Source organism: Musca autumnalis, unplaced genomic scaffold (genome assembly GCF_047663935.1).
Source record: "Musca autumnalis isolate F117 unplaced genomic scaffold, ASM4766393v1 scaffold_1, whole genome shotgun sequence".
NCBI classification, from domain to species: Eukaryota; Metazoa; Arthropoda; class Insecta; order Diptera; family Muscidae; genus Musca; species Musca autumnalis.
In genome coordinates, this window is record NW_027411644.1 from 328,089,609 (window position 1) to 328,105,924 (window position 16,316).

Below are 16,316 nucleotides of genomic sequence, written 5' to 3' on the forward strand. Positions count from 1 at the left end.
TTTCCTATCGAACGTTTTCAATACTTGGCCTACCATTCATCGTTCGGGCAAAAAGTGTGAGTTTGATGATGCGCCCATTTATGGCCAACACTTCGATTGAGTGTCACTGGACCATTACCGTTTCAGGTTAAGGGTTTGTGCGGTTCTTTTTGATAATTTGCGAGGCATGATTTGACATTAAGCCAAGGCAGAAGGCCAAAATTACCCTTTTTCTCTGATGTTCGTTTGCTTACTTGGTGGCTGCCAATGATGATGGATTTTGTGTCGCTGCATCCATTCAATGGCCAATTTAATTCAAATCATTTTTAGCAAATTCTCCGGATCATTGACATTGAGCTTTTAAAGACAAACAAGAAGGAATTAAGCTTGGTGTTTTGGCTGATAATGTTGATAAGTGTTTTTGAAGTTATCTTGGCGATCGGGGAGGTCATAAAGTGACATGTGTGTGGTTTATTGACTAGTTTATGAAGTTTTCGTTTTGTTTACACTTGAAGAAATTGGCCTACACATTCATAAATAAAATGTATAAAAAAAGAAGTGATACCTGATTAATAAATGTGTTTAAAAATATGTATGTAGTTTAGGGGAGTGCTTTTTTGGATGGAGGTCTTTTCTTCCTGCAACGTATTGATATTTATATGAAAACCTTAACTTATAAATACTAAATATTTATGTTAGAATTTATTAATTTGATATTTGTCCTCCTTTTAAATTTGTATAAAAGAGAGACTCCGCATATGTGGTGGAAGGACATCAATTGTAACGTTACACACATATGTTTTTACTAGAATTGTCTGCATTGAGTTACACAGAAAAAATTTCGAAAAACAGCTTTATCAAAATTTACATTTTGAATGGCAATTAAACGTAAAAATTTTTTGGAAAACAATGAAATGCTGCACGCAGAAAAATGTATGTTAGAAATATGTTTGGATCCAAACAAATATTTGTTTGGGACTGGTTGCAAACAAATATATGTTTGGATCCAAACATAATTTGTTTGTGTCCAAACAAATATATGTTTCCAATATTTTATTTGTTTGGGTACCAACATATTTTTTATGTTAGAACATATTTTTTATGGGTGGAGAGATGATGTTTGTCAAAGGGAGTAACAACAGTGCTCTCGCAGCTGCGGAATGCTGTTTTATAATAAAGAGCTGTGTGTATGTTATAATAGAAGACGTAGAAGCGAAGAAGGGGGCTTTGGTGGCGTGTATGCGTCAAAGACGTGTGTTTCTAGTTTTATTGTTGTTACTGACAAACGTAGCAAGCGAAGAGGAAAAGAAAAAAGGTATGAATTATCTTGTTTTTTTTTTCTTCAGTTTTTTAAATACCATCGTAGATTAAAGACGGTAAAGTAAGTGAATAAATCAGTGTTTTGTGTTTTCTTAAAGAAATGGTGCTTTTTAGTAAATTAAATGCCCAATACATTTTATAATTGAATCGATAAGGTGAATGGAATTATTTTATTGGACTGAAAAGAAATCGCATTTAATATTGGTAATTACATACATATATGTATATTTGAAATATGGTAAATCCATATTTATTTACATATTACATTATATAATCATTTGATTCCAGATGCCGATTCCCCGCTGATGATTTCAAGTTTGAGGCAAATGTGTTTTATTTCACAACTAAGGAGAAGCTTTCAACGATGTTTCTATATATTTTTTCTCTTCAAAAGTGCGACTATTTACAAATTATTTCATTCAGTTTTTCTTTTATTAAAGCGTGTTATGTATTTCTGTATCTCAAATTGCAACTAGTTCGGATGAAAAATACAGCTAAAATCCTGAAAATTCCTTAGATCCGGAGGTACCGCTAAATAGAGGCTATACCAATACAAGGACCTATCTTTACAATTTTTGGTGGAGAGGTTTTGTGACCATTGGAAACCTCAAATGTCAAATTGAAACTAGTTCAGATGAAAGATACAGCTAAAATCCTGAAAATTCCTAAAATCCGAAGGTACCGTTAAATGGCGAGCTATACCAATACATGGACCTTTGTTGACAATTTTTGGTGGAGAAGTTTTGTGACCACTGGGAACGTCAAATGTCAAATTAAAGATAGTTGGGTCAAAAACTGTAGCAAAAATATTCAAAAATGTAAAATCGGGCGGTTTTGTTATATGGGGGCTATACCAATACATACAAATATCTATGATGAACATTTTTGGTGGAGATGTTTAGTGACCATTATGAACCTCAAGCGGCTAATTACAGCTAGTTGGGATGAAAAATGTAGTTATAATTCTCATAATACCTAAAATCCGGAGGTACCGTTAAATGGGGGTTATACCAAAACGTGGTCCGATATAGCCCCTATTCTAACTTGACCCACCTATTGACATAATAGCGTTCTAGCTCAATTATTGCGGGCGCTAGAGTGATTACAACAGACGGACTTGTATAGATCTACTAAGAATTTCGCCCTTACCGGGAATATATCTATGTGTATTAAACCGACCTAAAAAAATCTTTTTTTTGGAACTCCTACCCCCTAATTGTTTTCCATTTGACCAATAACCTTTTATATGAAATAAAAAAATAAAAAATTTTAAAAATTAATAATTTTTTAAAAATAATATTTTTAAGGTTAGTCAGACCTCATATACACCACCACAGTATTTACTCCAGTAACATTACTTTTGTAAAGTGGCCTAATAAATCCTTTTTCGAAATTATATACAAATTATCATTAACCATGCCAACCAAAGTCATTCATCTTCCTTATGGTTTTATGGCTAATATCTGCATGTGGTTGGGTGGTAGGAATCTTAACAAGAGCTTCTTAAATCAGTGTACCACACTACATACATATTATGCAAATTTTCATTTATGTTAAATGAATCAAAACTTAACTCTGCTCTAAGGAGCTGAAAAGGATAAATTCGAAAATAAACTTATGCTTTACGAATCGTGCCGAACATGCTCATGTAACACTTCTGGGCGGTTTTAAATATCAGCATCCAGCAGTGGTCTGAAGACTTTAAAATAAAGCTGAGATTGTATGCTGAAAGCAAACATGTTTTGCTACTTTAGCAGAACACAAGCGAGTGGTTGTGGTTGGCTTGTTGTTGTTACCAGTAACGATGACAAAATAACAACCCGGGAAGGGGAAGTAAAGGATTTCAATGAAAGATCCTTTGAATGGTAAGCCACCAACATTTGGAGATTTTAATTTCATTTGTTTTTAGTTGATGTTGTTGTTGTTTTTGTTGCAGCTGTTGTAGACATACAAACATCATGACATGCCGATATGCTTGTTGGCTTAAAAGACTTCTGTGATCAGACTTATTAGCCAACAAGTCGTCTTTGGTCAATGAGGGTAGTCCAGACATTTATGCATACACATGTACATATGTATTGCTGGTGTTTGTAAAAGTATCGGAAGTGTGTTCGTGTGAGTATGAGTAGTATCGACCATTAAAAAGCACATAAAAATCCTATAGTTTGTACCACAATTTTAATAAGTTTAACATTTTTCAGATTTCTTTCTTTCAAAATTGGTTTGTAATGATTTTCGATAATACGAGGTAGGTACAAAAGTAGAAGTATAATTTTTTAATTAAAATATAAATTAATAATAAAATATAAATTAATTTAAAATTAAAACAAAAATTAGAGAGCTATTCAACATTTTTGTTTCCGAATTTTCCATTTCAGCCAGAGTCATTATTTAAGCCTAAATTATATTTGCAATTCTAAATTATATTTCCATTGCCCCTTTATCTCGTTACCCCTTTCCCTATTGGCATGACATTTGTGGCATGCCTATCAATAACACAAATTGACATTCTCCAGAAGAAGAATCAAAAACCATACTCGTTTCGAGTTGTGGCATTAATGGTGGTGATGTTGTTGAAGTTACTTTATTGAGTGCGTGCTATGTGGCAATCATGTGTCTGTTTTTGTTTCTGGCTTTATTGTTGCATCATGTGCTGCTTTTGGGGTTGGCTACGGTAACACATCGTTTTGTTAAAAAATACTCCGCCGAACGCCCGGCTTTCAACTCACCAGAACCAAAGTACGCTTGGTTGGAAAACATATTGTTTGGATTTACTGGTCATATCCAAACAATTTCTATACAGTAGCCAACAAAAACAAGAAGGAACACTTTTATACTCATTGTTTGTGCGTAACTTAGTGGATGGATGTATGTATCCATGTCGATTTCATCCTCCATAAAGCACTTCAATGATGTTATGGTTAATGTTGTTTGTGGCACACGTTGCACGTGATTTTTGCTTTAACTACTACTGTCGCTTATTGATTGGTCGGCAGGCTGCTACTCGAAAGCTAATGTTGCTGCTGGCACAAGGCAATAACGTTCTTTGTCTAATTTATCTTATTTTCAGTTGTGAAAAGAGCTCAGATGCGGCAGACAATGCCAACATACTTGGCTTTTTTCCTTTTACTTTAATGTCTCTGTCACATTAGCGTAATTAAATGAGAGGAAGAGAGTGGAAATTTTAAACTGTTTTACGTTAAACATATTTCTGCGATGATGCTGCGATAGGTATTTCTTGTGTAAATTGCTTTATCACTCTCATTGTTGAGGAATATTTCTAGGTTATTTTTTTAATTAGTTCAGGAAAATGAAAGCACATTCCTCATATGGCATGTTTTTTTATTATCTGAAGACACCTGCTGCAGTCTTTTTTTACGTTAAATGTGGTTTAGTAACCTCAATAAATATTGAGAAAGAAATAGAAGTTACTTTGCACAATATTAAATTTCATAATATTTTTGCTTATGTAAGTCATCTCTCGAATGACGCGCTGAGGAAGTTAAGATCGAAGTTCACCTCCTGATTTTTTCAGTTTTTATTAGGAGATGGTCGTTATGCAAAAAATTAAACCCTATTTTATCACCATCCTTTAAAAAAAGCGACAATTTGTATGCAAAAACACAATGACAAAAATTTGGGGCTTCGAACATAGTACGATACAACTTATAAGGAAGTTCTGAAATACTTAGAAAATTTAGTCGACACTCCGTCAAAAGGTTTGACCACAGTTGAAAATTGTATGCATTAAATGAACATACACTGAGAAGCGGAAACGCTTCTTATACCAATGAATGCATTTCGATCCTGACCACAATTCCTTCGCTGAAAATACTCAGAAATGTAAGTCAACGAACGGTTTGTGCTACCGTTGCACAGTGGCCAAAAATAAAAAAGAGTGTCAAAATTTTGGTACACCATCTGGTAAATCTGACAGCTATGACATGGACCTTTTTAAAAATACATATATTAGTTTTTGTTTGACTCGAACGCGATCTTCTTATGAATAGCTTCAAAAGTCGGAACGTTTGACTAATATTTTTTGTTGTGAGTACAACCTATATTTTAAGTGCAATTAAATATATCGAAAATATCGCGAAACTAATACGTATAGCAAAATATTGCAGTGGATTTTGAAGGAGGAGGTAATAGCTTAATTTTCATTAAAAATAGTGTTTTACGAAAATCTAGTTAGCTGTATATTTTCTCAGTGTATTTTGTAATGCCAATTCGATTTGAATTCGAAATTTGTCTTACGTTGGCTGCACGTGCCTTTCATGAAGAACACTATAAGATCTATATTAAAAATTTTACCAATTTTCAGACAAAAATGTTGATTTTTTAATCCGCTAAATTGGTAGTATTTTATGTTGTTTTGGAGATTGTTTTGTTTCCCCAAGCCTATTTTTGCATCATAAGATAATCGGGACCTTTGTTCATGTCATTTTGTATTAACAGCATAAAATAATTCTTACCGTATACCCTCTCCAGAGGGGAAAAGGGGGAGAATGTTACGCTCATGGTTTCTTAAAACACTCTTCGCAGCGGCACAAAGCTGTAACCGGTGCATTGGCTTGATTTTTACGCTCTAAATATTTCTGTCCACTTTCTCCATACAAGTGCAGCCAATGTGCGCTGTGAATGTTTTGATGGAATTCGAAGGCGGTTATCCTAACCAATACATATTCAAGCAAGTAAGGAAAGGATCGAAGTTGGGCTGGACCGACTATATGATAACCTACACCACCACGGTTTCTATATAATTTGTCGACATTTTCTGTAGACAAAATTGCTCCTCATTTTCCAAAATTCATCAAGACGTCTGTCCAATTTTGTGTTTGGTGGGTCGAATACATGTATGTGTTTAGGTGTTTTTTTTTATTAAAATGGATAGAAATACCAAACGCAAAAGTAACAACAGACGCATAGGTACATACAAAATTCCAAATACAAGAAATAATGTCACACTTTTAGAAAGAAAACAAATAAAAATATAGAAACATCGTTTAACTCTTCCCCTTAGTTGTGAAATAAAACACATTTTCCTCAAAATCATCAACCGGAAATTGGTATGTAATAAATAGGAACATCCATATTTCAAAGATATGCATGTATATAAAAAATGTATTAATGTTATTACCAGTATAAAATGCGATTTTTTCTTTCTTCAATAAAATATTTCCATTCACATTTTTGATTCAATTATAATATATCTAATTATTAAACGTATTGTGCATTTAAGCACCACCATTACTATTACATTGTTTAAGAAGCACCATTACTTTAGGAAAACACAAAACACTGATTTATTCATTCACTTTACCGTCTTTAATCAACGATTTTCTTGAGGAAACTGAAGAAAAAAATGTTCGAAAAAATAACAAAAATAATTATTTTCCTCTTCGCTTGCTAGGTTGGTTAACTGTGAGTTACAGAAAAAATACTTCTTGTGGAAGAAAAAATCTAAACAACAACAAAGAACGAAACATAAGCGTGTGGCGCATACACACACCACCAGAGCAAAATCTAACTTTTTCATCCTCCCAACGCCGCTTCTGCGCCTTCTATTGCACCATACACACAGTTATTATAGCAGAGCTACAATTTACTCGAATTTACTAGCGAGTGAAAAATACTCTCGAGTGGTGGTACTAGAAGGGTATGTTGAAGAACAAAAGTGTTCGAAGTAGAGTAAAAGTTTATTCTAAGAGTGAAATCGAAATTTTTTTTTTGTCGATGTACAGCTGTGTTCAAAATAATAGGAGTGCTCATTCACACCAAGGGAATGGTCGAATAAACATGGTTAAACTTACCAGTTTTGGTTTATTTTGAATTTATTTAACATTGTTGACATCCCAACATTTTATTCATCAGCAGAAATGCGGTAATCTGTTTTAAATTATTTACTGTTTACACCAACATTATAAATCGCCTTCAAATTTGTTGTTCAAAAAATAGGAGTGCGGAAAAAGGACAATAAAAATATTTTTAGTTGAGTTTAAGATCAAAATTGTCTATATTTTAGTTGACAGTAGTGAATCCAATAGATTTTGTGAGATTTGATGGCCGTTTGAAAACAAAAGTTCTTTTGGAGGTAGCCTAAAAACAGGTGATTGTCCTTGCAGCGATTTTTTCCATAAATTGAGCACTTATTGGATAACTCAATCGATTTAGTAGACAGAACTTTAGTGATTAGAATTTTTTGATGCTCTGGCTGTTATCTCGAACAATATATAATGATCGGTATACCGGAAATTCGTGTATTTTGATCCTTGAGCCAAGTTAAAGCCGGTTTCCATTAACTCTTTACGTAAGGATCGGTTAAAAAAGAGTATCTATAATGCATTAATTTCTCGACCAAGTGATGTTTTGAGGTCCTTAGCATCTTAACTGCACGCAGAATTGATTATATGGTTCATTTTTGAATAATTGGATGATTGGCACATATGAGACATTTTTCAAAACGCTTTGTTGAGAAGGAAACTTTAAAGACAAACTTTTGAAGTTGACTTAAGATTATTTTTATTAGGTTTTGCATCGTATAATAAACAATTTTCTAATGAAACTAACTTAAATGAGGTATTTTTGAGTGAAAAACGTAAGTTTATATTGAAAAATATATTACGGCGTATACTAACCATAGTGCAATCCCAGCCTGCCTATCACTAAATGGTTCAAAGTACATTTCAACCGTTCACGTTTTAAACATTTTTTGAATAGAAGCGAAATTGATTGCATACACAAGGTTAGCACCCTAAGGACTTCCAAATATTATTTGGTTGGGGAATAATTTCCTTAAAGATACGCTTTTTTTGGCCGATCATTACCTGAAGGGCTAATGTAAACTGTCTTAAACTTGGATCAAGGATCAAAATACACAAATTTATGGGATACCAATCATTATATATTGTTAGAGATAACATCCATAGCATCAAACAAATCTAATCGTTAAAGCTTTTGTCTACAAAATCCATTGAGTTGCCCAATAAGTGCTCAATTTATGGAAAAAATTTATGCAAGGACAATCGCCTGTTTTTTGGCTACCTCCAAAGGACTTTTGTTTTCAAACAACAATCAAATCTCATAAAATCTATTGGATTTACTACTGTTAACTTAAATATTGACAATTTTGATCCTAAACTCAACTAAAACTCTTTTTATCGTCCTTTTTCTTCCACACTCCTATTTTTTTGAAAAAAACTTTAAACACGATTTATAATGTTGGTGTAAACAGTAAATAATTTAAAGCAGATTGTCACATTTTTGCTGATGAATTAACTGTTGGGATGTCAACAATGTTAAACAAATTTAAAATAAACAAAAATGTGTAAGTTTAACCATATTTTTTGACATTTTTTTTTTTGTATGGGCGCTCCTATTATTTTGAACGCAACTGTATGTGTTTATGTGTGTGTGTGCAATTGGGGTTTGATGTTAATCCAGAATTCGGCACCTCTTTACTCGCGAGCAAGCAAAGAGAGCTTCTCTCTCCACTCACTAATTGAAAAACCATGGACTACAATGGTGTTTGCTCAAATTGTTGTTGTTGTGTGCCGAATGCTGTTTTAATACCACTCGAAAACGAGCAAAGCATACGCGCTCTTTTTCGTGTAGTATATAGGAGTAGTCTCGCTCGAATTTAAGCGAGTTTTACTCGAATTTCGGAGCTATGCATTTTAATCAATATATTGTTTGGTAGGTGTATACCATATCTCCTGACATATGAGCCCAGGAATAAAACAATATTTAGGGCCAGCCCATCATACAGAATAATCGTTTTATTTCGCGTAGACTGTGCTGATTAGGTCTGCTAGTGGGGAAATTAAGCCAACTGTTTGTGACTTAAACTGTGATCTTAGCACATTTTTTAAGTTCACCGCTCCTGTTTTTTTGTACAGTCACAGGCTGATGGTATGTTTGATAGTGTTGGGCAATCTCGTTCATTGAGCGGATCGATCTTTTTCATTCCATTCACCAAAAAGATCCGGGTCGTTTACTTCGTTCGTTGGCTCTTTTTCGTTCAACAATACATTTAACTCAGCCAAGATCACCCATATACGTTAACGTGACTGCAACAACAACATTCGTACTCTTTATTCTTATCTGTTTTGGTTTTGCAAAGGAAAGACACACTCAGAGAGACTGATGCGCAAAATATTTTGAGCATCAATGATTTAACTGTATTATTTTCTTTTGAAGTCGTTCGTTCTCTGCTGCATATGACTCCGTCGTTCTTTTAACCGAATCGTTCTTTTGAAAATGTTCTTTCACGAATGACACAACTGTTGTACAACAGTAACACGTCCCAGCTAACAATTTTTTCCGAGGGCTCTGATATCAGATTTTTTCTGAGATTTTCTGAATTTTTTTAGAAATGTGGCCGATTTCTCTAATATTTTCCTAGAAATTGGACCGATTTTCTATAAGTTTATTTTAAGAATCTCTGCACATTTTCTAAAGAATCTTAAGAAACGTTATTCCGAATTCGTTCCGATTTCTAATGGATTTTCTAAGGGAATTTTTTTTCGGTTGATGTCGAAGAACGAAATGACTGGTCATAAAATTCGCATATACAGTTTTACAATTTTTTTAATATAAATGCAACATATAATAATTCAAGCTAGTGTTGATAGCTTCAACATACTTCTGTACATTGTTCTACTGTTAATCATAAAATCATAACAACAGGCAAAGTCATTAGAAAGTTTGAAATTATAATCTTCCATAAATAGTACATTAAAAGAAAATTGTCTCTGAGTGGGGTTTGTTCATTACAGTACGACACGGGTTGTGTCAATATCAAAGGCGTCAGCGTCAGAATTGTTTCAGCATTTTTTCAGAAAATCTGAACTTTTTTCCGAATTTTTCCAGAATTTCCTTCCGAATTCGGACGGATTTTCTTAAGAAAATCTAAATTTTTCATCGAATTTTCCAGAATTTTCTTCCGAATTCGGACCGAATTCTGTCAGAAAATCTAAATTTTTCTCCGAATTTTCCAAGAATTTACTTCCGAAAACGGACCGAATTCGTCGCGAAACTCTAACATTTTTTAAGAATTTCCTTCGAAAATTCTTTTCGAATTCGGTGACCACGTCCATACAACTTTCGTACCGAATTCGGTACGAATTCGGCATCAGAATCGGATATTTTTTCAGAAATTCTGTCCGAATTCGATACGAATTCGGAAAAAAATGTTAGCTGGGGTGTTACTTGCTTGTTTGTGTGCTAATGGGGGTGGTTTTGTTTCTGAACGTAGTGGTGGTGGTTTTGATATGAAAGAACCAGATGAACGAATGATGCAAAAGAAAGATATGACCGAGATGTGCTAATGAATGAGGTGAGTTACTGAGCGAGAGTAGCTCTCTGAATCATTGTTTGTTTTGTGTGGAAATGTGTGCTGCTTCCGCTAACGCAGCGTTTGTTTAGAGTTTGACTGCAAAACAAATGCTGCTAATTTTGTAAGCAGCAATGACTCGTCCATCGGAGATCTAAATGAACGATACAAAAGAATGAGCTGGATACGGATCCGTTCGTTCTTTTCACGGAATCGTTCCTTTGAGCCGGTTGGTTCATGAACGACGCAACTCTAATGTTTGAAGGCAAAACTAATAGTTTTTTACTTGTTTTCATTCTCATGCAGTCTGATTATATGTAAAGTTAAGTCTTCCAGGTGTGCATTGATAAAATGTGTCAATTGGTTAAGCAAATTTAAGTTATTGACAATTGCATATCTGAGATATACAAATACATACAAAAGCATAACTGAAAGGAATTAAATATTAAAGCACAAGATTCGAATGACATTTACACCCGTCAACAATTGGCATACATTTAATGAGTCTTCTACGAACTGTAAACTTTTTAATAAAATGCTCATATGCATAAGAAAAAGTTTTCTAATAAAAAGTGGAAGATTATAACATGATGTGACTTGATGTGATTCGATTACACTGTAAACCTTTTGGGGATGAAAGCCCATGGTGAGTATATTAAGAATCCCGAAGGACAGATCCGCCGTGGGACGAACTTCCGAGGTATGGCGCGATTAAGTTTCTGCTGAAGACCCTGTAAGGCATCCAAAATTATCGTTATATCTTTATTAACTGAAGACATGACATCTAATAAATAAGCTAAAACTATTTATTAGATGCCATGTCTTCAGTCAAATTGAATGAGGATTATTTTCGAAGAGCATTGCGACCTTCTAACTCGCTTCCTTCATTGTCCTTTATTTTAAGAACCGCTATAAAAGTACCACAAGATGACGTTTTTCATCTTCGAAATGTTCTGCAAAAATGTCGCTCAGAAAATTTTAGGTACGGCTCTCATTGACAACTAATCGATTTTGTCGCGTTTTCATAGTCATTTTGTGGATTTACTCGGTTTTTGTTCAGAAAAAACTATGTTTTGTGTATATCACTGTGCAACATTTTTAAGGTGATCTTGTGCAAACAATTCGAACTGAGGATTTTTTGAAAGTACAGACCTAAACGACAAGAAACCCTAGTTGGGATTTGTTGTGTCAGATCCAGCTCGGATTTTATGGCCCCATCTAAACATGGTTAAATATTGAGTTTTTAAAGAAATTCGGAGCTATATCTCTGAAACCAATGCGAATCTTCTTCTGACCTCTGAAGCAAATTTGTAGATAAGAACAAGAATAAAATATTTGGAGAAATAATGGACTCGAAAAACAACATTTATTGCCTCAAATTTCAAAATATATGCAAAAATTCTACAATTTTTATACATTTTGCACCGTATCTCCAAAACCGTAAATTTTTTCTGAATATTTTCGTTTGGAAAAATATTCCCTGGAATGTAATACACAACTCTTCAGAACATGTCATTGTTGTAAAATGCCTCCATGCCGTTGTTTTCAGTACATTTTTCAACGACGATTTAATAAAAATGTCAATAATGTAGTGAAATCCGAAATACGAGAATAAACTGTTGGTGTGAACTGCGTTTGAAATACGTGTTGTAAAGATATGATACAAAATACCGCTGAAGCAACATGAGGAAAGCATTTTAGAGTTTCAGAATGTTCTGAAGAACTTCTGAGAACATTATGTGGAAGATTTTTCAAAAGGTTACTTGGTTCAACTCCCAATAGTTTAGCCGATACTGACCAGAATTTCAGCAATTATGTAAAATTTTCTATATTTTATAGATTTTGATGCCCTAGATGGAGTTTTTCTTATGTGGTTTTTTCAAAAGATAAGTTCTACTAGTTTACGGCTACAAAAGACAGCAAGACCAAATTCCTATTCATTTCTGAGATAAAGGCCTGATAAATGCAAAAAAGTGTAGATTTAGCCCGGTCTAGATAAGGCCATAAAATCCGAACTGGATCTTACAGGACAAAACCCTACTAGGGTTTTTGTAGTCTAAATATGTATTTTCAAAAAATGCATACTAGAAGTTGTTTGCATTTTCAGTGTTGCATAGTGTATTCGTTATTTATTGGTTGTTCGAATATACAGAATATACAAAAACACAAAACTTAGTTTTTTCTGAACCAAAACTGAGTAAATGTCAGAAATGACCATAAAAACGCGACAAAATCGATTAGTTGTCAATGAGAGTCGTAACTAAAATTTTTTGAGCGACATTTGTGCAGAACATTTCGAAGCTGAGAAACGTTATCTTTTAGTACTTTTATAGCGGTTCTTAAAATAAAGGTTAGAAGGTCGAAATGCTCTACGAAAATAATCCTCATTCGATTTGACTGAAGACATGTCATCTAATAAATAAGCTAAAACAACAGTTAACAAAGATATAACGCTAATTTTTGATGCCGTACATGGTCTTCAGCAGAAACTTAATCACGCCATAACTCGGAAGTTCGACTCACGCCAGATCTGTCCTTCGGGATTCTTAATATACTCACCAAGGGCTTTCATCCCCAAAAAGGAATTATCTCTGCCCCAGATTTTCACCTCCATTTTGTGTCAGTGTTATATGTCGAACACAATTCCATTTAACGAAAATCATAAACTTAACATTTATGGTTTTCCTATTTACCCTTGTCTCCTGCCTGAAAAATAACTAAAATTGTTATGTTGAACTACCAAAAAATATAATTAAATTTAATTAGGCCATGTTGCATCCTTTTTGTTATGGCCATTTGCAGCTACTTAATTTCATTTTATGTTGCATTTTATTAGCAACAAGCAAGAAAGAGTTATTGGTTTTTGCTAATTTTATTCCAAGACAAGCATTTAGCGACTACACCAAAAAACAACAACTACCCACCCATGGTGAAAAATGTTATGCGGTTGTCTGAGGAACATTAAAACACATTAGTACCTCGTTAAATTATGATCTTTTTAAGCATAACCGACAAAAACGACGACATTGCACATTTGACTCACCTGCCAGTCTGTCCTTGACCGCTTGATGTGCCAGCGCCGCATGATGTAGTGGCGGTAGGGCCCATGTTAATGGTGTCCTTTGTGGTGGTACCCTTAAGACATGACCAGCTGCTGCTGCCGCCGCCGCCGATGAATGATAGAGATGAGGATATGTGTAAAGTGCAGTAGCTCCACCATATGTACTGGAAGCTAAACTTGTGGCTAATTTATACGCAGCTAAATCTTGTTCATTTTGTAGATCCTGCTCACTACTACTGGATTTATTACTATCGTTATTGTTGTTGTTGTTGCTATTGTTATTATTATTGTGGTTATTGCTATTGTTGTTATGCTCAAAGGGTTTCGACAGCAGGCGTGATATACTAAAGGGTAAATTTTCACTTGATGAGGATCGCGTTTGTTCTGATTGTGTTTCACTGGAAAGAGAACAGAAGAGCAAAATAATTTGAACTTAGGTTAATTTAATGAATAAATAAATAATTTTTTAATTGTAGTTTGTAATAAATACCACTTTCGGCCGATTGCGTACGGAACATACTAGACTGAGGTGCATATGCATTCATACATCCAGATAATTCAATAGCCACCGGTTTTAAGTCGTTTCATTTTTGAGGTATTCTTTAGCAAAATACATTCCAGCTTTGTACAATTTATTTGTTTTCTAATTTGCATATTGTTTTTTGAAAGGCCGCTTGTTTTCGAGTGATTTGTTGCAACATTTTAACGGCATTTTGGCAAATAAATACATTGTTGCGTGGTGTTATTGATGATTGTCCCGTGACATATCATTTAATAATTGTGTTGTTGATTTTAATTAAAAGTGTTAACAAAATTTTTAAACGTAAATTAATACAATTTCATTAATGTGAATTGACACTTTTTGTTATTATTATTATAATTTGTTTATTCCCCAACGTGGTGGTTATATTATTTCAAAAGTTAATTAAAACCATAATTTCAATAATTAAATTTTTAAAAATACAAACAATAATTTGCCCATAAAAAAATCATTCGCTAATAAAAATCAAAAGATATGATTATGAACTGAAAATGTCACTAGAAATTGTATTAATGGCAAATTGATGTCCGATTTGAATGTGTTGAACAAAATTCCAAATGACCAATAAATCTAAAATTACATATTCCCCGCCAAAACCAAATAATACTATGTATCAGTCCCGTTTCTTAAAATTTGAAATCATTGACAACAATATTTCATAGGCACGAATGACATGAATGAAGCCGTAAAGTCATAAAATCACAATGTTATTTCTTGACCCAAACTGTTAACATGCTTGGAAATCGTTTGGTAACAAGGCAAGCGATTAAAGAAATACACCTGAGCCCGTTTAAGTCTTAAGACAACAGTTGGTTAACTTTGTTCATAGCTTAAAACATTAAGAAAGATAAAAATCTCTAAACAACATGGGGAAAAAGGTGTCAATAATTATATATGAAAATTATCACTGATCGAAGAACTACTTAACAATCTTGTCAGTGGGGGGTAAACCTGTGTGTGATCGATATGAATATCAATGTGAAAGATTTGGATCAAATTCATTACAATGTTAAATGTACTAAGGGAGTGGTGTGTGGTGTTTACAGGTATGCCACCAAAAATATGTTGATTTGATTTTGTATTGAGGGCAAATGTACCTATAAATGAAGAAGATTTTATTTATGTTTTAATATTTAATGTATTTTTAAACAGTCATAAAGATCGAATTTTACTTAATATTTTTAGTTGATTGCATGTACCCACTGAATATGTAAAAAAATGATATAATTGAATATCATAAAAAACAAAGTCTAAATTTATATTGGGCGACTTTTCTTCCGGCAAGTTTTCTCTTTCCCTTTTGAAATTGGTCCCAATTTACATTAGGCGAGTTTACTTGCGGCAATTGTCAGTTTGTAGGTGAGAGAGGGGGCTGAGAGGCAAAGGGTTACCATATGCCTCACCTCTCTCTCCATCAAACTGACAATTGCCGCAAGAAAACTCGCCTAATGTAAATTGGGACTTAGCTCTTGCGTTTATAAAGCAATTCTGTTTCGGCAAGTTTTGTTTTCAAAATATTGGAAATAATGTCAAATACGGAAAATATAAAAGAAATTGCCTGAAAATTGCCGGTACGAGCAATTTTTTCCCATTCCATTCCCCTTCCGAGGCTCTCCTACAAACTGAGACTTGCCGCAAGTAAACTCGCCGAATTTAAATTGGAACAAAGCTTCTAAAAATTAAGTTTTGAGGTTTGTTATTGTTTACCTTTTTTCTTTAAATAATTATTTTATTATTTTAGTTTTTATTGACACCCAAAATCATCGTTGCCATTTGACATACAAATGTTCTAAGGATACCTTTTAGGGTGTTTTTGTCATTTTTTCAAATGTGCCGAAGCATATAAGTTTCAATCAGGAAATTTTTGGCCAAAACCCTATTTTTGAAGTTTCGAAATTTTAATTTTTTTTGCACAGAATAATAAAAAAACACATCAAGTCATCTGAAAATAATTAATTTTTGTAAATAGCGTTAGTATTCGTTGATTGACGCAGTGCCAAAGTTGACAGTTTTTATGTAAAAATAAAACAGACTCTAGGTAGAATTAGACGTGACATAACCATAAATCCATAAGGCCATAT

The 16,316-nt window shown here is 33.6% G+C and overlaps 1 protein-coding gene across 1 annotated transcript in view; it reads right to left on the reverse strand.

Moving 5' to 3' along the window:
- The window catches only part of C15 (homeobox protein C15), a 60,007-nt gene that overhangs the window by 30,948 nt on the left and 12,743 nt on the right, over positions 1-16,316 (reverse strand). The window contains exon 2 of the mRNA XM_073964401.1: positions 13,677-14,092. Within this exon, the coding sequence (XP_073820502.1) occupies positions 13,677-14,092 (416 nt within the window). The remainder of the gene's footprint in view (positions 1-13,676; positions 14,093-16,316) is intronic.